A 14,774-nucleotide genomic window follows, 5' to 3' on the forward strand; every position below is an offset into this window, starting at 1 on the left:
GATAGTCTAGGCGTAATCTGATTTTTGTTATGAATTTATGATCACAGGTATTCGCGTTGATTTCATTAAAGTAGTTGCCAATTTTCACCAAATTGGGTATTTACAGAGGGAAAAGGAGGGGAAAGACAGTAGAACATGGTATACTCTACTTTGGTTTCACCAATTTCATTCTTAATTTATCTATGGTCATCTATTGACATGATAATGTTCTGTATGAGAGATTGATTTGTTGTCTTTTCCGTATTTGAACTGATGGGTTTTATTTTCTCCTTATCTTCTTTAACAATGTATGGCTTTTCAAGAAGGAAAACATCTTTTGAGTACATGGTGAAAGTTCACCGAGAGTCCCTATGGAACTTTGCTTTTTTCAAATATCAATGTTGTTGATTTACCTAATGTTTCTCTGTTGACTTCCGTTTAACAAAAAACTATGGTCCTGTTTCTAGATTATAAGTTTCATCTTTACAAAATTTGTCCTTGCTTTTAGAACTTTTGGTATTGTTTAACTGTATCAACTGTACTTGCACCGTACACCGTACCCTTATCTAGGCAATAGATATTAAAGCATTTACCAGTTCCCATTGTCATGCATAGCAATCTTTATTGTAACTTGATAAGTGACTGGAAGTTTTATCATAGATCTGAGTTTTGCCAGGCAAGACTAGAAGACAATTTGCAGCTTGAAGTACTTAGATACCGTGTCTTAAATAAAGCATGGTTACGGCCAAAGCAAACAATGACCATTTGGCAATCGATGACAATGTCTAATAAAAGGCTGAAACTAATGAAACTGTCCTCAGTGTTTAGTGACTCAAAATCCAGACATAGCTAATTGATTTTTCACTGTTGACTTGGATTTTCACTGCAACCCGTTTTTGGATTGGTCATAAAATTGGACGACTTGTGCTAAATACTTGAGACACTAGAAAGACTAAGGGAAGACTTACTGAAAACTCTATTGAATATCTAAAAGCTTGAAAAATTAGGTCTAATTGATTCATGATTCCACCAAGTTCACTCATCAAGAAAGCAGTTCAAGTCCAAGTTGCCCTAGTGTTTTTAAATCTTAGCTATCCTTGGCCTTTATATAAATAGCAGGCTCCCTTTATGCACAATATTACTTTCTCTCATGATATCTTGGAAATTTTGAAATATCATACCTATCAAATGCACTTGAAGATCTGCAAACAGAGGTTGAATGAAGGCATCAAATGGCTAAAGGAAGAAGGTAGTCATACTTCTAACAATCACCATAAATCACATACACCGTTGGTAGTAAAATAGTAACTGTCCGCAACATGTTCTGTTGCATGCAATGCTTATTGTAGTACTGACGCACAATAAAACATTGAGTATTAGCTTAGATTATCAAACCAGAATGTGAAAATTTGAGCTCCGCCATCAGCAATACGATCCTTATCCATGTAGTAACATGACTTAAACTGGTTGTACTTGCATTGAGACAATAACAATATTCTAGAATTATGCCATATCTTGTAGTCGATGTTCCATAGAGCACATCTTGGTACATATTCAGATGATCATAGTCTGTACAATTTATGAAAATCATTGGTGACCTATGCCACTGATATATTAGTGCTCTTTTGATAATCTCCAAATGAGGTCATTTGTTTTTTTTTTGGGTGCTAATGGTTGCATTTCCATCATCCCTCAATAAATTGCTATTTTATTATCAATTTGATAGGGATTCTTGCGTTTCCATCATCCCTCAATAAATTGTTACTTTATTGTCAATTTGATAGGGATTGGACCAATGTTTAAAAACTTGTTGACTCGACTCGGAACTCACACAAGTCGACTCCCTTTTACCATGGCCTCATTCCACGTTGCACCGCATCCACATTTCGCGTTTTGCCCTACAGAGTCAATAAAAACCCCTTTGACTCTCCCGAGTTATGACCGCGTCAACTGCGTTCTTGGCCGCGTCTGCGCCGAGTCAACAAGGATTTTTCTTCGCCGTGTTCCGCGTCACATCCGCATTTTTAAACACTGGATTAGACACCCCTGAAAGCACGCAGGGAACCTACTTTCAAATCTCCAGCCATGAGATGGCATGAGGACGAAAGTGGAGGGTCTACTACACGGAAGATTCTGTAAAAAGATGTCAATATCATTTGGGACCATATTATGTTTAAGGTGTCAATATCATATACGGATGTCGTTATCATTTGATAGCATCGTAATTGATGGGCTTTCATTATCATTATGACCCCAACCCTTTAAACACCTGTGACATAAGCTGACATTATGTCAATTAAGTTGCGACTAGGACCCCAAATAAAGATCCAGGTTTAAGTCCAAGATCTTTTCCAGTATCAAGCCAATGGACTTCTGTTTGCCCCAATGCAAAAGCTGTCCTCTTTTGGCGAAAATGGGAAGATCCTTTCTAGAGTCACGTAGAAACTTGGAGCTGGTGGTTGTGTTGGACGCTAAGTTATTCATCATTACCTGGTCACTTACTAGGAAAGAGTTTTGGGGGTTTCGACTGGATGGAAACTGATTTATATGAGTTTTTATTTGCCAGGGTGATGGATTATCAAGGCTCGCTCTGACCCTTTTGGTGTTAAGGACTCAGTTGGAGTGGAAATGCTGCCTCTTCTCACTGGTCTTCAAATCTTCAAGGTGGAGTCATTAGTCCTAGCTGGACAAAGATTCTTCACATGTGATTTCTTGGGCAGAAGAGATTGAGGGTGGTTCTTGGAGATTAGCGAATATAATTTAAGATGTTCTCGATCTTTGTAGGGAGGTGTCTCCATTTAAGTACATTTTGAGAGGCTCCATTGATGTGATGAAAATATCACCTACGGAAGAGGGAATCATTTAGAGCTTTATAGTGGGCAACCTTTGCCATTTCTGTAGGTTATTCTGTCTTTTGTTTTCTTTGCTTCGGGCCATCTCCATTCCCCTATTTTATTATACAAAACATTATTAACATTTTTATTCAAAAAAAAAAAAAAAAACTTAATAATGAGGCCACCTTTGAATTATCTTTCTCCTAATTTAAAATTTACAATATGAAATGGTAACTTGGTTCTTTCAGTGTCACTGTCTTACATAGTTACATGTACACCTTTGTTTTCTGGAAATATGTTTTCCTTTTGTTATTATAAAGGAGAAAGTTATATTTCACTAAGTTCTCAATAATATTGAACTTAAGTTTTTCTTGGTTTTTTTTTTAGTTTTTTTTCTTGGTGTATTTTGAGTTTAAGTCTTTCTTGGTGTATTTTGAGATATTTGATTTTCTTATTAGTCGTAATGTCATTTTTTTTAAATCCTTTTCATCGTCTTATGTTTTTTGTGCAGTTGTTGTTTCAACTGTTATCATAACCATTATGTGTAACATTACATACTCTAAAATACATACTCTGTCTATTTGTTTCAGTCAGGCCGAAAGGAAACCGTTTTAGATTTGGCAAAGTTTGTTGACAAGGGTGTCCAAGTCAAGCTGACTGGTGGAAGACAAGGTCAGTCTTAGATATGTCATTATTGCTCTGACTTCAGCAGCTGCAACTCAATTCCATTACTTTTCTACTTTCTTTTTTCTGAAGATTAAATCCTTATATATATGAGGAAAGAGAAGGTACTCCCTGGAGTAGATAACTTATCTACTCCCTACCTTAAAATAACAGTTGGGGCCACATTGTTTGGGTGATCCAAAGCATTCATTTGATGGGCCCTCACATAGATAGGGTGTGCCCAAAAAATCAGCTCGATAGGATAATCCCAACCCTATGAACTGTGGAGGCAAAAATGGACGTGTATAAACCTGCACAAATCCGTCCATTTTTGCCTCCACAGTTCATAGGGTTGGGATTATCCTATCGAGCTGATTTTTTGGGCACACCCTATCTATGTGAGGGCCCATCAAATGAATGCTTTGGATCACCCAAACAATGTGGCCCCAACTGTTATTTTAAGGTAGGGAGTAGATAAGCTATCTACTCCAGGGAGTACCTTCTCTTTTCTCTCTCTCTCTCTCTCTCTCTCTCTCTCTCTCTCTATATATATATATATATATATATATATATAATTTTATCATGCAATGTTTTAACGAATATAAGTTGTCCTGGGGCTTCAATTGTGTACCTTTATACCTTATTATGGATTTTCAAATTTCCATGCATTGTATCCTGACATGACAGTCAAAATTTTGTGACATTTTCTTGATCCATATGAGAAGCAAATAGACAATGTTGGAATAGTTAGACACCCATGGGCTTTAAATTTTTGTGCCACAGCTGCTGTATATGCAAAATAATTCCAGGCGAGCATTCAAGGTTGTGGCATTTTGTTTGCATAATGTTGGCTTGGAAGTTCATATCCAATGTTCAAAAACTTGCCAAGTCACCATTGATTACGAAACCGCTTAGAGCTTTCTGCAAGTTGAGTTGATGATCAGCTTGGTGATAGATAAACATTGGCTAAGCTGGGATTTTATAGTGTTATATTAACTCCTTTGAATTTATTACTCTATTTTTCAATAACGGTACACCCGGTGAGTGGGTAGGTATTTTCGAGAAGGACGTATATGTGTAAGTGTACATGGCATGACTAAATAAAAGATAAGTTTTGTATGTCTGTTGTTTTTGTCTGCGCATGTGTTATGGTACTTTAAAATTTAATCCTACAAAATCTTTTCTTTGAGAAATTGGTTTTGGTGTTATGCTGTTTTACCTTTCAATTCTCTATTGTTAAAATCTTACGATTTACGATTTGAACCGATTCAAATCAGACAAAAAATCTTTTTCGTAAAAATCTTACGATTCGGCTTTGAATCGTGCGATTTTTACGATTTTTTCCGATTCTTTTTACGACTTTTACGATTCTGTCTTTGATTGTGATTTCAAAATGAAAATCATTTCAAAATGCTTTGTTTATTGCTGGCCTTTCTTTGTATTATGATTATTATAGATTTGAGTATGTGCTTTGTTTAGTGTTGTGATAAATTATATAATAAGTGTTGTGATAAATTATATAATGATTTATTATATATGTTTTGCTCAGTAATTTATTGTGCGATGAATATGGTTTATGCTTCGGATTACTAATCATGGAATTTTATATTTAATTTAATAGTTTCAAATGGAAAATAGATAATTACTCATTTTATTCTTATTTTTTTAATTTTTTTCTCATTTATATATATAAATCTGAAAAAAATCTTACGGTTTACGATCCGATTCACGATTCGATATGATTCGAACTCGGTTACAATTTACGATTCGATTCCGATTTTCAGAACCTTGTTTCAACTGATTACCAGAACTGAAGGTAATAATTGAGATTCATTTTTAAAAAAGGTAATAATTAAGATTCTTAATCTTTTATTTTGTGGAAATAAATTTTGGAAACAATCATTTCGTAACATCTTGTGCAGGACCTTTCAGGTCAGTTACCATTTCCATTGCTGTGCACATAAAAAGTCGTTATTTCTAATTTTGAAAGGCAAAAACATTGAAGGCAGAAAGAATATACTCCATTTTTTCTGTGTTTTGTTTCTTTTAGTCTTTTTTGACACTTTGTTTAGGAGTGCGATGTTTGGATTGCTCGGCATATATCTTGTTCTCGGAGTTCTTGATTTAAATGATAGGTTATAATTTGGGAAATTATATCATGGTGGGATTCATTGTTCCGAATCTAATTCCTGCCAGGGTATGCTAGGTCAGGGGTCCTCCTTATTGAATACTGCTGTGGTTGTCATTACCTAATTCTTGTAACTTTTAACCTAATTTAAGGTACAAAACTATCTCCCCAAAAAAACCAAATTTAAGGTGCATAACTGAATGATCTTTTTTTTATTACAGTCTCAGGGACTTTGAAAGGATATGACCAATTGCTGAACCTCGTGCTGGATGAAGCGATAGAGTTTCTAAGAGGTATTTATTTTGTAGTCCACTAATTAGATATGATGACAGCTGTCCATCAAAGAGCTAATATTTGATTGATTCAATTTGTTGTGTGTTCTATATGAGTAATTATTATTTTTTTGGTTCGACTCTTCCCCATTGACATATCAAAGGGAGAAACAAAATAATTATAGCAATTATTGTAAGAATTTTCTTTTACTTTTTGAAGTAAAATATTTCATGTTATTCAGTCTTACATAATCCCGACCAACTGCCATTCCCACTGCAAGTCATCTATTTTCAACCCTTCAACCTATTCTGTCCTGTATTTTTCTAGATTAAAATGTCCTTTTCGACCAGAGTAATTTTTGTATAGGTCTCGAAGTGTGCTGTTCTCCATCATCTTGTAAATTCCTTTTTTTTCTTTTTTTTTGCGTATAAAGTGACAGATACTACCTTCATCAAGATACATACAGACATCATATGGCAACGATTCCGAGCAATCAGGCATTAGATCACCTGTAAACATGCTTGTATGTTGAACTTTGTGACCCAATTGTAAGCCGGCCTGAATTATTTACATCCACTGCTACCCACTATCCGATGCAGTCTCTTCCAATTGACTAACCCCACTATGTTTACCAACTTTAGTTTTTCCTCTTGTGTATTCCTTTTGTTTCTAATATCATGATGCAAGCCTACCACTTATTTGAGTTTCCAGTCATAACAATATTGTTCATGCATTTCTTCTGTTTAGACTTTAGATAGCATTGATAATCATGCTTCCCAACTGTAAATTAAACTGCCATTACTCAACCATGACAGAGCCTTTTCTTTTTGAATGATAGCAGAAAATGTTATTAGAAAGACGGCACTTTTGGAAGCAAAATATGCCATCCTATTCAGTCCTACATCACTCCTACCAACTGTCATTTCCGTTACATGTTATCGATCATCAACCATTCAAGCTGGGCCGGCCACTCATAAGTGTCCTAGCAAAATATATGGAGTTCTCCATCATCTTGCAAAATCTTTTTGTGACATATAAGATAAGGTGACCGATAATACCTTCATCAAGATGCATACAGACACCACCGGGAACTGATTCCGAGCAATCAGGCATTAGATGACCGGTACAAATGTTTTTATGTAGAATTTTGTGACCCAATTGTTGGCCAGCCACATTTATTTACATCCACTGCCACCCGCATCCTGATCCAGTCTCTTCCAATTGACCAACCCCACCATATTTAACAAGTGTCTTTCTTCCTCGTGTATTCCCTTTGTTTCTAATATCATGTCGCTGCCTCTTATTGGAAGTCTAGACTCATACCAATACTGTTCATGTGTTTCTTGTATTTAGAAAGCCTTGATAACCATGCCTATCAATTGTAAATTAAAGTGACATTATTCTAACAATGACAGCCTTTTCCTTTTAAATGATAACAGAAAATATTGTGGGAAAAAAAAATCTATAGAAGAGAAGAAAAGCAGCAGCCTAACATAATCTGACCATAGGGAAATAGAGTTCCCAATTACAAGATTTGCTCTTTCCACACACTCCCTTGCAAGTCTGTCGGCCTTATCATTCAGTGATCTTGGAGTATGTGGCTTATTCTCCCTACACATATGCAATATCTCCAAGATGAAACTACCCTTCGGGGACCCAGAGAACGAGTTGATGGGCATGAGATAGCATTACTTGAACCCCCTCCCACCAATAGACTCCGACCTAAATCTTCCTTGAAGATACAGATGCTAGTGAGGAGGGCCCTGACCTCTGCTTCGTTAGCATCGGCCTCACCAATCGGGCTGGAAAAACACTTGAGCTTTGATCAAGATTCCACCCATCAACGACAAACCAATATTTCTACGTGAGCTTTGATCAAAATTTAGCCTTATCATAGTTTGAGGTGGGAGAGACCATCTCGGCAACATCTTCAACTGTTGAGACCTCCATTATCAACCTATTTCCAATATCCAAGGATAATGTCAATGGATAGCCCACACAAAATCATGGCAGAGCTATCCCTTAAATTCTACAAACATTTGGTAATTTTCCCACCGCTGATTTGCCAGTGTGGGCACTGCCTCACCATGTTGAAACAAGGGTCATCCTGCCTTGATTTTCATTATTGCAGCTACTTAATTGCTGCATTGTGATTTGTGACATAACAAACCCCTTTATACATGGGCAGGTGATTAACTCGTAGTATTTATTGTTTTTGTGCTGCAGATCCAGATGATCCACTTAAGACTACTGATCAGACCAGGCGTCTTGGCCTAATAGTATGCTCTCTTTTCTCCTGTTATTTCTACCCAAGCACTGTAATACTCAAAGGATGGATACACTGCTACATTTCTTTTGTCAAAATTATGTAGAACTCTCTCTACTAAGGTTAGGTGGAACACTACCAACTATACACTATTTCTGCAGAATGTGGGATTCCTTGGAGGTTTACCTTGTGTTTCAAATTTTATTATTTAATCTTATAGCCAAGTTAGTAAGCTTATCTGCAATTGAGCTCCCTTCTCGAAAAAAATTGAAGCTTTTCCAATTGGGAAAATCCCTGAACATGGAACTCTTTGTTCTTTACTACACTTCTAGAGTGTATTTAATTATATCATCTTGCTATTAATATCCCCCACTATCCTAGAATCCCCTTTGGGTGGAAATATTTGAAATTTCTAGTCTTCGTTAGCTGACTTAAAGCTTGGAATTACAACTGAAGTTCTGCTGATTATTTTGAGCCGGCCAAAATTCTGCACAGCCACTGTAAAACTGCCTTCATGATTCTTTATGATTAGACTTCCAAAACCTTTTTGTATTTCAAAAGGTGACTAAAGTGCCCACTGCCCATGTTTTTTCAATCTTCTGTAAGCTCGGTTTCTGCTATCCTTAAACCTGTTTGGCAAGACATCGAGTTGCTTGTGGGTGGAAGATGGTGCATTTTACTTGCGTCCGAAAGCCTTGTGTTTTTATGGCCATTCTTTTGGATTAAGGTAGGAAGATAAGCCATTGACCGTTATTTTAAAGTCTGAACTTCTTGAAGACATTGCTGTCTTCTTCTTATTTGGCTTGCCAAGTGTTAAAAGTTTCCTTAATTCATCAGCTTGGCTACTAAATCCAAACACATGGACACTTCGAACAAAACTAAATACTGAGTAAAATAAAGTGTAATAGAAAATATACAAAAAAAGCATTTAGTTCCAGTCAATTTCAATTGGAAAAAATTGAGCCAAGGATCAATTGAACAAATGGGCGTGTCTTGAAATGTTATTTCATTTAATAATAGTTCTTGTTGCTCTTGTAATAAATCACAGTTATATGAAGTGATTATTTAGTGATGCTCCTTATTTGTTTTGACTGAATTTAAGCAAAATAAAATAAATAATCTTAACTAGGAAAGAATTGACACCATTTCATTCATTTAAGAAAATAGTGGCATTCCTATTGATTATTTGACTCCTCTGTTGCAGGTTTGTCGTGGGACCGCTGTGATGCTTGTATCCCCAACTGATGGGACGGATGAGATTGCCAACCCCTTTCTCCAGCCCGATGGGGCTTAGGCTTCATCACTTAATTATCCTTCAACTAGTTGCAACTCTAAGAGATTGGAATGTTTTTTTTATGATCTAATCCATCTCCCTTTTTTAATTTAGGAATGTCACTTTTACTTTAGTAAAGGGAAGTTTGTGTCTTTTGATTGTGAAGACATTGATTTTGTATCTATAAAATCATGAAAACAGTATAAATTAAAGTATTGTCTGTTCCTTGTATCTGTCTGAACTTTTAAGGTTCATGATAGACTCACTCACTGAAGATTTGTGTTTTTTGAAGAACTTAGGATTTTTTTTTTCTTGGTATTAAGAGGGTTAGAGGGATAGTATTTCATTAGCATTTCTGTTCTTAAAATGGGAAATGATATCAGCACAACCATGTTTTAATAGTTGCACGGTCCCGGCTTGTCTTTGCTTTTTTAATGGGCTTGTGAGCTTTTTGGGAACTGTAATAACCTTCTGACAGCTCTTTAAATACTAAAAGACAAGATGGTTTAGTGGAAATATCAAAACACGGCAGTGGTGATATCATTTCCCCATAAAATTCTTTATTTTTTCATTCTCAAAATAATCAGTAAACAAGTACTTTTATTTTCTTTTATGGTAAATGTTAAATTTGTAATTTATTTATGTTATATATAATTAATTGAAAAACTTCGGTGGCCGACAGATTCGAAACAATATAAATGTGAAGTTTCTTTTAACTATAAAAAACCTTATTAATGTAAATTTCTTTATAGCTATTAAATATCTATGTACCTATTTTGATGTACATGTAAATATCTTTATAGCAATGGTTTTAAATTTCGACCGAAATCCGAAATTTCGGTAGAGACCTACCCCGAAATCTACCAAAACTGAAACGGTCATTTATTTCAGTCGAAATTTCAGTTTTTCCGAAATTTGACAAAAAAAAACTGTTTTTTTTATATTAATTTAATATTTTACCAAACTTTTGGTAATTTTGGCCGAAACTTAATATTAAATAAAATATTGGTTTCGGGTTATGTACCAAATTTCGTCCCCGAAACCGAAATTTTAAACCTTGTTTATAGCTCAAGTTTTACCTCATAAAAAATCGATCACAAAATCATGTATTTGAATAAATACCTCACATTTTTACTCCAGCTCTATTTGTAAGCTTTAACAAATCCTTCGAGAAAATAATGTTTACAAAATTAAGGTATTAATATAAAACTTTAAAGTTAAGAATATCTGCACGATCACTTCAACTGTAGCTAGAATTGGAAACCAAGGTGGATACAGAATTGAAATTCAAACCAAGGATCTTTGTGGGTTACTCGGGCCTGTTAGTAGGGCTGCAACTCGAGCCGGGTTTTACCCGACCCGCATCGACCCGACTCGAAAATAGCCTGAGTTGGGTTCAGGTTTCATGGGTTTCGGGTCGAGCCGGGTTGAGCATTCAAAAGCCCGCATGAATCTCGGGTCGAGCAGGGTTTGAAGGGGCCCGACCCGACCCGAGTTACATAAGTTATAGTATGTACATTTTTTTTCTATTGTTAGTTAAAAGTTAAAAGTGAAAACCCACGCACCCACTGTTATTGTATGTGAGTGTAATTTCTGCTTCTATGAATTGAGTTGATTCAAGTGTTTGATTCAGCATTGTTTGATTGTAATTACAACATTGTTTGATTACAACATTGTTTGATTCAAGTGTAATGTGAGTGTAATTACATCATTGTTTGATTCAAGTGTAATGTGAGTGTAATTTCTGCTTCTATGAGTTGAGTTGCCTTGCCAAATAAGAATTTTCCTTAAAAAATTGCGTCAACGTGAAAAAACCCAACCCGAGATTTATCATGGGTAGGGCTTTGGGAATCGTGGGTTTTCCGAAAAAAAACCCGACCCGACCCGACTCGAGATATTTCTCGGGTAGGGTTGGGTTCTCCAAAACCCGACCCGCCCAACCCGAGTTGCAGCCCTACCTGTTAGGCACCTAACCAATACACCAAAAGCCCCACCGGGTTGGGTCTCACCTAGTCCTAAACCTAGGCAGGTCCCCACTAGGGCATGTTTGGCTATCATGACATTTTTTTTTCTTGATAAATCGGCGTCTCCAGGTGGAATGGCTAAAAGCCAGGAAATAAAAACTAGGAAACTAGTGTCTCCAAGTGATGAGAGTATCGGGAAACAAAAAACTCTTTTCCTTATTTTTAGCCACATCTCATGCTCACCTCAACCGTGTCTTCACAAATCTCTCACCTCCCACTGCCCTACCCGTCTGTCACCGATTTATCATGAAAAGAAATTCCTAGCAGCAAGACATGGTCTAAAGATACGTAGCATTTCATTGCTCTTCCGCATCTGTCCTCCTCGGCGACTCACTCTATGGTGGCTTTTACTCTGGCTTTTTTTTTCTCCAGGTAGCCATTACCACAGGTCATCCCTAGTGAGGCGGCTCACTATGTGGTAACTCCAATGTAACAGTTTTTACTACTCTCTCTCTCTCTTAAATACCAGGTACACCCACTTGTTCAAGTAGTCATCTCCACAAGTCGCCCCTTCCCTAACTTGAAAGTCTGACTGAGATGCTGCTATGATACCAAATGTTAGGTACCTAACCAATACTCCAAAAGCTTTAGAATTGATAGAACATATTAGCCTATGCCCTTTAAACCTAGTCTCACTTAGTCCCATACCTAATAGGCAAGTCCACACTTAGGACTGCAACAGGCTCACATCCATTAAAGTTTGGGACGGATGACTGTTTTGGTCTCGAATTTTTTTGATGGGTGATTTCTCATTTCATCTATTTTGACTTGCCTTTCTTTTCTCACTTATGATGTAGCAGCTCCAAAATCAAAAGCATGTGTATAAAAAACTATTTGAAAATCTCCAACAAAACAACCTACACAACACCTAATAAGCACTGAAAATACATTCCTATGTTCCTCTAAATTTTGCTTACCCCAAACACCATTGTCTTACAATTGCAACCTAAAACAACCCAAATTACAATCTAAGTGTAAGCCCAAAATGCACCCTACATAAACCCATTTTTCTACTGCAAAATCTCACAAATTCCATGTCACACCTCTATCAGAAATGCCATGATGGCAACGGCAACGGCAACGGCTAAACCGACGGTGATGATGATGTTGAACTTTTGAATAGCCGCATAGGACGTCGGCATAGTTGTTCCGTTGGTTGAACTGGAACTTGTTTCCGGTGAAGCCATTCCCGCTGCGGAGGAATTGGAATTTGCTGTATCAAACAAGTACAAGAAGTTAAGGGACCAGATTATAATTCAACGTTATTATGGTTTTTTTAACAAGAGGTGAAGGGATGTTAAGCTTAACCTGCCGAGGAATTTGTGAAGAAAGCGTAGTCCGGGGACCCTGGTGATAAATTTAGAACCTCTGGGGAAGTAAAAACAAGTTTACAACCAGAGAAAGTATTAGTAGCAGTTACAGTAAGAAATGTTAAGGGCTGGTGAAAGTAGAGATTTTATATGCTATCTTTTCAAGGGATGATCCACAACACAAATACCGAAAATCATTTCCTTTAGGGCCCGTTTGGATACCTCATACTGTATTTGGATTTGGAATTGAGTTTTGAGTGCAAAATATATAGATCCGGCAGCTCATGTAGAGGGGGAGAGAGAGAGAGGGAAGGGGTACTTCCTAGTGGAGGAGAAAGGTTGAGAGCAAAGAGGGTGAAGGAAACTGCCATATCTGTGGATTTTCAATTTCTTATTTCCACAGCAAACTTAGAAATCTGATTTTTTTCACTGTCAGCTACTGAATTAGAAATCCAAGAATTTGATCCGATCCAAATTACAATACAAAAAGGGCTGCAAATGTGAAATCCAAATCAAAATCTTCTCGGCATCCAAACGGGCCCTTAGGGTGATCTTAACTATCCGATCTGTAGAGGACTGCACATTATCGAAAACTCTATCGATCGGAAGGTTAGGATCATACTCTGTAGATGATTTGCGGGTGCAACCTATTTAAGTTGTGGCCCAAAAATTAACGGTTTGGATTATCTTAGGAAGTGATCCACAGTACTTTTTGAAAAACACTGGACTTCATGCCCACACACGGTATAAAATCTCGGTAAAAGTATAGATGGGCTGGGGCACTTATTGTTGGCTTCAATGCTAACGATCAATTTTTGGGTAAAAATAGGGAAATCTATGTGTATTCAATCAACGGTAATGATCTATTTTTGGGTCCCAAATGGGGAGTAGTATGTGTATTCAATCAACGGTAATGATCAATTTGCTGAACTTTTGGTCCTTAATCCGATATGGTCACAGCAACTTGGCACAGAGGGGCCCGAAAGTTGGCTGTTATTTATAAAATGCACGGTTTAGATTAAAAACAACCGTAGAAAGATGTTGATAAATTTGGATGGTTAGGGTTACCCAATGCCAGAGATGTTTTTTCACTGAGAATCTAGTGCTTGAAAGTTACCCATCATGGAAAGAATACCGTGAAAGTCATTTTTTCCTTGGTAAACAGCTTTTCAACGCTTTTCGTAATGCCTTCTTCTAGGTAGAAAAATATTTCAGGTGAAGCTTTCTCAACATATAAATAGAAAGTTTTGGGAAATGATATGCTAGCCCCCTTTTTGTCCCGAGGCCACCTCTTGCAGTGTAAAAATAGTAGTCATAAGACTCAGAAATAAACTAGAAGGGAGTGGCCCAACAGATCAATGGCCCCCCATCTTACGTTACACATGTTCCATGTGTAACTGGAGCCCTTAATAATGCTTGCGTCTTCTTCATAATTTTCAATATCGTTGTCAATGGGCTGGACTCAACCACAGCTTATATTAATCCCCAAGTCCGAATCCTGTCCCATTACAAGATAATCTAAAAACTTCTTGGAAGATTAGGGATTTATAAATAAAAGGACTAGTAGAGAGACTTACTCGGGCAATCACTAGTGCTCGAGTTGGTAAGCTTACAATCAGTTGGGAGCTGAAGGAGCCTAGTGACTTGCACCCCTAGGCTCTTAAGCTGCTTGTTTCCTTCATGGGCCTGTTGGATCACATAACAAAGGCAAACGGGCTCTTCATTTCGGATCTCCTTCACAGAGTTACAACAAGAATCCGTTGCCTTTTCCGCCTTTCCAGTAGAGAAATCCAGGCAAGTGAAGAGCTTAGTGAACATGTCGTTGCACTTTTGTTCTATGGAAGGTGTGGGAGTAGCAATACAGAGAGAGGAGAAGAGAAGAGAGAAGAAGAAGAAAAAGAAGAGAGACTTAGCTTTCAACATCTCTTTTTCTTGGTTAGTATGGAAGATGATTTTGATGGTTTGGTGAAGATGAGAGGGAGAAGCCTTCTATATTTAATGGGAGAGAATTTAATGGGAGTTTT

At 37.0% G+C, this 14,774-nt stretch overlaps 2 protein-coding genes across 2 annotated transcripts; one reads left to right on the plus strand and one right to left on the minus strand.

Moving 5' to 3' along the window:
* Nucleotides 1-9,646, plus strand: LOC143845581 (sm-like protein LSM7). Its single transcript, XM_077353958.1, has 5 exons — nt 1-138; nt 3,404-3,485; nt 5,826-5,897; nt 8,104-8,156; nt 9,348-9,646. The coding sequence occupies exons 1-5, from the start codon at nt 136-138 to the stop codon at nt 9,435-9,437; spliced, it is 300 nt and encodes a 99-aa protein (XP_077210073.1). The 5' UTR covers nt 1-135; the 3' UTR covers nt 9,438-9,646.
* A 2,588-nt stretch (nt 9,647-12,234) lies between these two features.
* LOC143846553 (non-specific lipid transfer protein GPI-anchored 1-like) lies at nt 12,235-14,774 on the minus strand. Its single transcript, XM_077355014.1, has 3 exons — nt 14,328-14,774; nt 12,749-12,808; nt 12,235-12,653 (listed from the first exon to the last, which is right to left on the minus strand). The coding sequence occupies exons 1-3, from the start codon at nt 14,671-14,673 to the stop codon at nt 12,478-12,480; spliced, it is 582 nt and encodes a 193-aa protein (XP_077211129.1). The 5' UTR covers nt 14,674-14,774; the 3' UTR covers nt 12,235-12,477.

This window comes from Tasmannia lanceolata, unplaced genomic scaffold (genome assembly GCF_043159265.1).
Source record: "Tasmannia lanceolata isolate RefF3 unplaced genomic scaffold, GAP_Taslan_0.1 ptg000015l, whole genome shotgun sequence".
Classification (NCBI taxonomy): domain Eukaryota; kingdom Viridiplantae; phylum Streptophyta; class Magnoliopsida; order Canellales; family Winteraceae; genus Tasmannia; species Tasmannia lanceolata.